Source organism: Glycine soja, chromosome 7, assembly GCF_004193775.1.
Source record: "Glycine soja cultivar W05 chromosome 7, ASM419377v2, whole genome shotgun sequence".
Lineage (NCBI taxonomy): Eukaryota > Viridiplantae > Streptophyta > Magnoliopsida > Fabales > Fabaceae > Glycine > Glycine soja.
In genome coordinates, this window is record NC_041008.1 from 7,012,093 (window position 1) to 7,022,696 (window position 10,604).

The 10,604-nt window shown below is 32.6% G+C and overlaps 1 protein-coding gene across 4 annotated transcripts; it reads right to left on the reverse strand.

Annotated features, from left to right (window-relative positions):
* Positions 1–1,073: 1,073 nt before the first annotated feature.
* On the reverse strand, positions 1,074–9,479 carry LOC114418482 (cell division protein FtsY homolog, chloroplastic-like). Of its 4 annotated transcripts, none has more exons than XM_028383846.1 (12): positions 9,062–9,477; positions 7,976–8,080; positions 7,321–7,394; positions 7,172–7,230; positions 6,784–6,821; positions 4,697–4,817; positions 4,504–4,572; positions 4,335–4,417; positions 3,200–3,268; positions 2,328–2,390; positions 2,069–2,200; positions 1,074–1,437 (listed from the first exon to the last, which is right to left on the reverse strand). In XM_028383846.1, exons 1-11 carry the CDS (start codon positions 9,383–9,385, stop codon positions 2,087–2,089), a joined length of 1,119 nt encoding a protein of 372 aa, XP_028239647.1. In that variant the 5' UTR covers positions 9,386–9,477; the 3' UTR covers positions 1,074–1,437; positions 2,069–2,086. The 4 variants fall into 4 exon arrangements, 3 of the variants coding, with proteins under 3 accessions (XP_028239647.1, XP_028239645.1, XP_028239646.1); XM_028383844.1 differs by having other exon boundaries at positions 1,074–1,446; positions 9,062–9,476; XM_028383845.1 differs by having other exon boundaries at positions 1,074–2,200.
* Positions 9,480–10,604: the final 1,125 nt, after the last annotated feature.

Consider the following 10,604-nt stretch of genomic DNA (forward strand, 5'->3'; position numbering starts at 1 on the left):
GTCCCGCCATTGGTATTGGCGGCATTAGCTTGCAAGGCTTGTATCGCCATCGTCAATGGCGGCACCCAGCCATGTCACCTCCTATCTCGCCACTGCTGATGGCAGTACAAGCTTCTCGCCAGTTCTTCTGGCGGCATTCATGGCCATAACAGATCCCCTTTGCAAATAGTTTAAAAACAAACTCTCTTTGGTAAATAGTTTTTAAAAGGACCCCCTACAGGTGTGTGCCTCGCCATCGCTGAAAATCTCCAAGGAAGTTAAAAAAAAATCATAGGTGTCTTAAACAAAACGTGTAAGTAAATATCAACAAAAGTCAATAAAATCACAGCACTAGAAGAATCAATCACCAGCCTACTAATTAATCTGATGTCCACAATTGCAGTTGGATGCCTCATACAATAATGACAGTGAAGATTCACATCGACAAGCAATAATGCTACTATACTGTTATGCATTTTAAGATTGTTCTCTAATTAAAAAATCTAACAGGTGGTTTGGCTTGAGAAAAATCATTCTTTTATATCCTGGACAGTGGTGTGTAATGGCCAGCCCCAAAACTGCTATAGCAAGATAGCGGTGTGTAATGTTCAGCAGTTTATGAATATTTTAAAAAAAATAAATAAAGATAGAGGCACAAATTGTCCCGTTTTCAACTAGTATCAATAATAGATTTATAGTTTGTAGTAATCATGTATTTATTGGAAAACAGCAGGAATGTAATGTTACTTTTTTTCTTTTCTTTTTGCACTTTCGTTTTGAGCTTGAATCGCAGGAGGTGGAACTACTTTCACTTGTTGCAAAACGAATGACCAACAATTGCATTGTTTTGGTTTTACAAGTTAATAATGCTGAAGTTTGGTCCCTTCACAAGCACCATATTTATTGAACATAGTAAGCTTTGATTCCAAATATTCCTCATACAAGATAGGGAAAATTCCTATGGTATAAAACTTAATATGCTGCAAGTTAAACATTGTTTCATACATGACTTTTGATGTGTTGTGCACGAATGCACAAATTTGAATGGGTTCAAATGAAGAGCGTTCATGGCTATGTATGTACGACACAGTAGGTTAACCTCGTTGAGAGGTCGAAGAAATAAAAATAGTTGTCATTAATCAGATGTTGACAGACAATGGAGCAATGTATTTACATTTTCCTTAAGTATCATCTATATGCACACCACAATAAAATCCTTCTGTTCATAAACAGGAGTGATTATAAACCCTACGTCTCATTTGCATTGTCAGAAACTTTCAGACACAGCATGCAAAAGGAAGATTGTATACACTCAGCGTTCCTCAAAAGCAACAACAGCTCTGCACCTCAAAATCATGTACACTTATTCGCAATGCTTGGCCCTTCCCAATAACGGTTTCCATAATAAAGTGCCATCTTTCCTGTTGACCAGGTGTTGCTCTGAATGTTCATGTCAAGCTGTTTTTGCTAACAAATGATTCCGAATAGTTACATACTTACATAAACAACAATGTCAGAAGAACAGATTCAAAGTTGAAACGACAAATATGCAAGTAACCCAAAATAGTAACAAACTAATAATCCATTTTTTTGGGGTTTTTCATTCAGAAACTGAATCAAAGGCCTATAACTCCAAGCTTACCCCATCCCTGCACCCCAAGTGGCTATTGGAAATATTTTAAATTGACTTAATTTCACTTTTAGTCCTTCAATTTTCTCAATTTTGCGGATTTCTTCCATTTTGCTTTTACAGATTTAATCCCTCTATTATTTTAAGTGTGCAACTTTAGTCCGTCTGTTAACTTGACATCCAATATTTAGTAGAAATATTGATGTGGCACTTTAGTGCACTGTCATGTCATCATTTCTGTTAAACACAGAATGTTAAGGTAACATATGGACCAAAATTGTACTATAAAATAGTGGTGGATCAAATTGGTGGGAAAAAAATGGAGGGATGAAATTCGTGAAATTGAAAAAGTAAAGAAGGAGAACATTTTGTAGGTGACATTTTAACTGCAATTATGTATGAAAAGAATTCAAAATCATATTTGAAAGGAATGAAAAGGACAAGTCATGATGTACATACCAAACCCACAATATTGGTTTAAATAAAAATGGCATTCACAAAGGACTCCGCATCAAAGGGTTGAAGGTCTTCAACACCTTCACCAACACCCACAAATTTTACAGGGATTCCAAGCTCATCAACCACACTGACCTGCCAACATAAATTAGTCCTGACAATGATCACCCCAGCTACGGAAAGTACTACCAATAATGAAAACTTATTCATCCAAAAACTATTAAATATTCATTAAGAGAGGAAAAAAAAATGAAGAGAATACCACACAGCCACCTCTAGCAGAACCATCCAGTTTGGTCAAAATTAAACCAGTAACACCCACAACCTGTCTCAAGTTCAAAGGATTCAGAGTCAACAAATTCAATAAAAGTTGACAGCAAGTTAATACAGAACCATGAGGCAACCATAATACTAATACTAATTACTAAATAATGGAATATTAAGGGCAAGAATATCTAAATTATGCAAAGCAATGGATAATAAGACTTTGAGAATGAGAAACTCGAAATTCAGCACCACCATACCTGCAAACTAAACATATTTGTGACTGACCATTCATTTGGCTGCAGTATGCTTGATAACGGAATAAACCTCTAAACATTCATTCCCTTACTGATATTGTCTTTTTAAAATATGAATTATGCTTCGTTTTCAATTTTTTCCCTCTATCCCCATCTCAGGGCCTGTTTTTGCTTTCTTTTCTTTCCAGGTTGAGCTGTTCACTGCATCTATTGTACCAGTTGCAAGATTTGATCTAGAATTGTTTTACCATCTCTTCCCATTGTCTATCTCAATTTTAATATTGAAATGTGATCTTTAGTTTCAAAGATCCAATTCCCATCCCAAAGAAGCAAGGGGTGAGGTGCGTGGATAACTATGGTAGGTGACCCTTTGGATTAATTTTGGATATGCTTTGATACCATCTTATGAATGTAGGTTTGGACCTAATTCAACCCCAAAAGCAAGATCAGGAGGTGAGGGTTGTCCCTCACTTGTATACTCTAACTTGGTTTTATTTGCAGCCGATGTGGGACTTGGGTTTTTCCGAATAGATAGCAGGGATTCAAGAAAATTAAATAACAATTTCCCCAAACTCAACAAATACACAATTTAAAAGGCATTAATAGAACTTACATCATTGAATTCTCTTGCTTGTGGCAACATATTCAAACCGGTAGTCCCATCCAGAACCAGTAGGATCTCCTGCAATCATAGTCATTCATGTTTTTTTTATAAGCACTACCTTCATTTTATGTTTTTTTAATAAGCACCCCCATTTTATGTTTTAGATGTATGTGTGGACACATGTATGTACGAGAGAGAAATGGAAAACAAATTCAGCGAAAGACATTTTTCCTTTGCAAACTCCTCCACATACATCATTACTAAACTACAAAGAGAACTAAGGACAAATAAATAAGTACTACCTAACAAATACACAGTAGTTATATTAAAAGATGCTAAAGAATGATGATAATAATAAAAATAATTCATAATTTCATATACAGTAACAGAAGATAGTCTAATCTATTGTACTAAAATTTGCTGCAACAGCGGGAAACAAATGACATAGATGTAGTTCACTTATGGAATAAATTTCTGCCATGCTGCAAAAAATTCATTAGCTCATAGATAGCAAAGAGAAAATAAAATAATTTAAAATAATTTTTCTCAAACATTAAGAATAGGAAGTGACTTGAACAAAAGATAAACGGAAAGCTAACACTGCCCTCTCTTCTGCACATGTGGACTAATTCATCAAAAGACTAAGAATATGCATCCCCAACCATTTCATTTTTTTTAAACCACTAAGAATTGTTCACTGCTTGTTCTAGTCTTCACTAACAATGTTTTTGCCCCAAGCAGATTCTCTCATTTCTATGACTATGAAAGCCCTCACCCACAACACATGAAAACCTACAACCAGGTAAGAAAGAAGTCCCCAAATACAGAGGTGTTAACAGAGAACAAAGGTAGGTGTATTCATATAAAACATTGACACCATCTGGACAAAAACAGACAAAAGCAAAATAGCATTCACATTATAATGATTCATCAACTCCCACCTAGAAGTCTAAAAGCTTAATCCTCCGAAAATTGTCAGAAAATCAAAATGGAAGATAAAAACAATGAAACATTTTTAAGCCATTAAACTGGTGGTGGTTACAAAAACAAGCATAGTATGATCTAGTGCTCAGCAATTCCCAAACATTTACCTGCAGCAAGATGAGTAAGTTGAGAGGAAAAAGAGTAAAAACCTTGAGCTTACATTAGGTGCGCCAGGAATGACCTTAGCAACAGATTTTTTACAGGAAATCAACTCTTCCATTAAGCTGTAATTAGTGTGTAAACCTGAGAACATAACATGAACCCAATGCTAATAATATGTAGGTAGGTAAATAAAAGACAAAACAGCTAGGTAAAATTTCTGTACTTACGCCCAGATGTATCACATAATACAATATCAAAACCTAGCTCTTTTCCCTTTTTTACAGCCTGTGAAAGCACTACAAGTAATACAGCAGGTACAAAATTTAGTATCCACCACAACAAATAATCCAATTATAGATGCTATAAAATTTGAAAGTGATAAATTGCAGATGCATGAGAAAAATTTAATTCCATTTGTACCTGATGATGCTTTTGCTTTCTCTGATTCAGCCACAACAATCTCACACCCAGTCCGTCCGGCCCATATTTCCAACTGATCACTAGCAGCTGCTCTAAATGTATCACCAGCAGCCATCAATATCTGGTAGATTTTTAAAAATGAGAACAGAAGACCAACACAAAATTTATATCCTAAAATGTGAAGCATAAATATGTGACAGAAGGAAATACGATACAACCATAGATATTACAGCTCAAACACAAGAACAACAAAATCCATCAATTCCTTTTAACCTTGAAACAAAAAATTGGTTTTAAAATTCTCTGGCACCCAATACATAAACAATATCTTCTAATTTTAGGAAATGTAGACCAGGTAATTTTAATGTGTTCTCTTCTCTGAATAAAAAGAGGGTAATCCTTGGGGCAATGGTAAAGTTGCTGCCTTGTGGCCAGGGGGTCATGGATTTGAATCTTGGATGATTAGACTATGCTTGCCTTGTGGCCAGGGGCAATGGTTTGGATATTTAGACTTTGCTTGCCTTATAATTTGCTTGACTTATGCTGTGATTGATTAAGATTGTGGATGGTTGAAGCTACCTGCTCTGAATAGTTTCTGGTTTTGTTCTTTTCTCCAATCGTTTTGGCTTTTTGATGTTGCCAAAGGGGGAGAGAATCTAAGGGTAGATTTTATCTAAAAACTAGGCCATAAATTCCAATCTTAAGGGGAGTAAGGATGAGTGCAGGCATTACAAATTGTATATCGTTTATCTTGTTTTCAGATTGTTGTCTTCATCAAAAAGAGGAAGATTGTAGAAGCATATGTTGTATGAAGCTTTTGATGATGCCAAAGATTAAAGCTATTCAAGATTGATCAAAGTCAAGATCAAGTATTCAAGAGAAACGATTAACAATTAGTTCATTGTATGTTAAAAGAATCCCTTAAAAGAGACTACAAAGGTTTCACCTTAGGTTAATTCTTCAAAACATCTTACAAAAGTTTTTAAGTAAAACTCTGTTTTTGAAAATATGATTTTTTCTCTGGTAATCGATTACCAGAAGCAAAAATAAGTTTTAAAAAGTTTTAGAAAACATTTGAATTTGAATTTTGAATGTGTAATCGATTACAAAGAGATTTACTAAAGGCAAAACTGTTTTTAGACAGCTTTCACAAAGTTTTGAATTTAAATTTTAAATCTGTAATCGATTACAACAATTGTGTAATCGATTACCAATCACGAAATTTTGATTTAAATCTGAAGAGTCATAACTCTTCAAAAATTAGCACATATCTGTAATTGAAAGGCCACCAAAGTCACACAAGTTTTTGAAAGGCCACCAAAGTCACACAAGTTTTTGAAAGGCCACCAAAGACCTATAAATAAGTGACTTGGGTTCGAAATTCTTTAGAGTTTTTCAGAACAATAATTGTCCTGTCCTCTCAAAAGAAACCCTTGGCCAAACACTTGCAAAATCCATAAGGATTCTGATAAGATCTTCATCTTGTAACATTCTTCTCTGGAGGAGAGAAATATTCTTCTTGCTCTAAAGCAAATAATTGTTGTTCAAGAGACAGTGGGTATCTTGAGTTGTAAAGATCTCTAAACACAAGGGAAAGGTATCCGTGTGTGATTCAAACATTGTAAAAGGATTTTACAAGTTTGTGAAAATCTCAAGCGGGTTGCTTGAGGAGGACTGGACGTAGGCACAGGGCGTGGCCGAACGAGTATAAAAATTGAGTTTGTATTTCTCTCTTCCCTAAACTTCTTTAATTTAGTGTATTTTATTTTTGCTTTGCTTATTTTTAAAGAAGTTTCTATTGAATTGCTCTTTACTTAATTCATATTAAGTGTGCATATTCTATTTCAAGAGAGAATTAAAATTTGATTAAGGGAAAATTTTTAAACTTAATTAAAAAACATGTGTAGTTTGGGAAAAGATAGGAGAGAGAAGGTGTAGTTTGGGAAAAAAAACCTAAACCGGCAGGTTTAACTGTCTAGATTTCTACACCAATTGAAGCTTCAGCTAAATGGGACTTCCTGTTGACCAACAAACAGCTGGAGATCCAAATCATGAACCAAAGTAACACTCAAATAATATAATCTAACCTTAGCCCCTTCATTCTTCAATCTATAGGCCAGCTTTCCTGCAAATAAAAGCTGATCAAGTTGGCATGGTTTTGGATATCTAAACTGCCAAAAACAATTTCATTGCTTATTGGAAGAGGGAAGAAGGGTTCCACCAAAGTTTAAGAATTTATAATCTATGTATAATACTAATAATAGTTTTGGTGATCTATATTTTTTTTCCTTTTTTCATAATTTTCTGTCCTCAATCAACACAATATAACCTTTGTAGCATTTTAGATTATTCATTAACTCTAAAAAAAATAAATCTCTCCAGGGACATAAAGAAAGACAGAAAAAACTGAATGCTGTCTCAATATTTCATTGCTCAGCAAAGAATGGAATCAACACCTTAAAGTCTTTTTCTTACCCAAAGATGTAGTCTTCCCTCCACCGTTAACACCAACTATCATTATTACAGCTGGCTTCCTGAGGACAACAAAATTTAACTCAATATAAAGCAGAAAAGTGAACTCAATAAAATTTATTGACTCGTAACAAAGTAGAAAATGCTCACACCTGTATCCAAGTTGAAGTTCAGTTTTACTCCCCTTGGAGGTTAATAATTCCAAAACATTCCTCTTCAGTGCTTCCTAAAGCAGTTCAAATTAATGCATAACACATTCCATATCATAAAATTAGAAATTGCCTGTTATATTAAATAACATGATAGAACAAGGGGAGGATGGTTTCAGTAATTAGTTCTATCCATGTTCAGACCCAAAACAACAACCAATAAACAAGCATATCAAACATTCTTAAACTCCAGGATAGAAAGAAATCAAAATTTCAAACTGGCTAAAGAAACAAAAATAGAAAATTATAAGTAAAGCATTTTTGGTACTAAAAGTATGCCCTTCAAATAATTAGAAACATTTAATAAAGGATTATCCTCTAAGATATTAAATGTCCCATAACCAATATTTAGACTCATATGCAAGACCAAAATTTTCATTATTCAACATGTTTGATTCAGCCATTTTTTGAAATTGTAATCACTTTAATTTTTCAAAAACTTTTTACCTCCAAATTAAGCTAATCCATACACACAACTAACAAACTCCTAAGCACGTGCTAAACTACAACAATATAACCTTGAGTCCACATTTTATGCGATTTACCCATTAAAATTCAAAGATTCTCTTCTATTCCGTGTTCAATTGATATTTTATACCTTTATCTCATTCCCTGATTTAAGCTTCCCTGAAAATATATCCTCGCGCAAATTCTCCACTATTTTAATAGTGATTCTTGGACCAAAATCAGACACTAAAAGAGCCTGCAATAAACCAACAAACAAATAAATAATTTAATTAAAATGCAATGATTTGAATAATGTAAAAATGGTTACACTAGTAATTTGTGAAAATTAAACTCGTAAATAAAATAATTTAATTACCATAAACACCTATTTACCATGCATGTTAAGATTCTTGAGTTTTATAATGTTACTTTAAAAATAATATTTACGGTTATTTTTTTTGTATGAGATAAATCCTGCAGGAGAGTTGATTTTGGTTGAGCCGAGCAGTAGTGGCAGAGTGTGTTTGGATAGCTACCAGAATCAATTGTAGCCCACAAAATCACGATGAAAAATGGAAAAAATGGAAGCAACTATTTATTGCTTTGACATTCAACACGGAATTGGATTTGATTCTGGGAAAATTGAATCTAATCCACACCCTATAACACTACTACAAACAACAAAGTTAAGTTTTCTCTCCAAGTGTTCAATGCAACTGACCACGTGCCAGTTAATTCATGATTTGTTTGATCAATTTTTCCATAAATACTCAGAGAGAAAAAATAAGAAGCAAAAATGAAATAAATTTCTCATAAGTTATAATTAGCTTATGCATGAGCTTAAAAATAAGCTCTTGGAGAAGCTAATGAGTTAGTTTGTTTAAAACTAAAAAAGAAAGTGTTTTTTTTTAAATATACTCTTTTTTTAACGAATAAATTTAAATCAACTAACAAATTCTAGAGCTTTTACAAATTAACATGCGTGCCTAAGCTAAAACTAGCTTATGAAAAAACTTTTTTCATTTTCATTTTCATTTTTTCTTCTTTTTTGTTTAGCTTATGAAAAAACTTTTTTCATTTTCATTTTTTTTTCTTTTTTCTTTCTCCTTTTAAGTGGTTACATAAAATTTTATCCAAACATCTTCGGGCCAGTGTTATATATATTTAAGATAATTTGAGTGTACGAAAATTAAATAAAATAAAAAACTCAAGAGTTTAGAAATGAATAAGAGGGAACCTCTTCGAGTTCGTCGAGGACCCGATCGGTGTCGGCGAGGTTCCAATAGAGGAGAAGCTCGTCGATGACGGCGAGGTTGCTGCGGGTCTTGGAGAATCCCGAGAAAAGCTTCTCCACGTCGCTCTTCGCCTTCTCCTTTATCAACCGCCCTAGTTTCGTGAAGAACCCGGTCTGACCGGCCGAGCACCTGAACCGAGTCGAACGGGTTCGGGAATGAGAGGTTCCGGTTCGGGGAGCGACGTTGAAGAGGAAGAATTGGGGATTGGACGAAGAAGGTCGCAAGATGACGGAGAAGCTCGCGAATGAAGCAGAAGTGGTGGCCATTTCTGCCACTGCTGCTAAGTGCCTCCGCAGTTCGATGAAGAAGAAGAAGAAGATAATGTGAGCAAAAGTGACGTCGTTTTGAAACAAATCTTAAAACGCCGTCGTTGTAGTAGCGTGTGGTTTAGTAGGGAACACTTTTTAACAATTAAAAAATACATAATTTGATTTTGTATTTAAAGTATTTAATTATGAGAAAAATAGAATGGAGCAAAATTCAAATTGATGGTGTTGAATTTTGAAAATGGTCCTTCATATTTGCCCCCAAAATAAAATTGTATAATAATATTATTTTTGTTCCTATAAGAAATAATTTCCTAATTCATCGATATTAGTAAAATTGACTTTTGTTTTTTTTATATATATCAAAAAAATATTATTTAAAAGCTTTATGATGAAATGAAGAAAAAAATTATAATTTAATAAGTAAATAAAATAATAAATATATTAATTTTATTAACATCAAATTTTATTGTTGATTTAAAACATATACAAGCCATAAATTTTGTATTGAGAAAGCAAATGCTGATTATATTAGAAATATAATTTTTTAATAATTATTTTACCCTTCTAGTAAAAACTTACAATTTTTTTATGTTTAAAATCAGTGTAAAGGATATGTTAATAGTTTACTAACAAATTCTTAGCATAGATAGAATTATCTTTTGTATAAAGATATATGCAAAAAAAAAGAATATATATATATATATAAACGAAATAATCCTTTAAGTTTTTTTGAAGTCTCTTTTTATTTTATTTACGCAAAAAAGATTAGGATAAGAAAAAAAAAAGGTGACCCCTTTTTCTTTTTGTCTTATATTTATATTTATGAAGAGATAATTTATAACAATTTTAAAAATAACATGCATAATTCTTTCGTAATGATGAGAAAATTATTGATAATTTGAAAAGAGTATTTTATGGAAGAGTATTTTAAAGGATAAGATCAATTTAGAAATATTTTTGTATTGTATATATAATACAATTTTGTGTCTTGTACATGTGTTAAATTTTCAATTTATATTTTTAATGTATTTCTCAATCATTTTTAAATTTTATATATAACCATATTTTAGTATATATGCATATAAATATTTAAAAGATATATTAACATAGTTATATATATATATATATATATATATATATATTATACTATTTTGATTTATATAAATATTTGTTTCTAAAAATATTATCTTATAAATATATTTGCATTTGTATATAG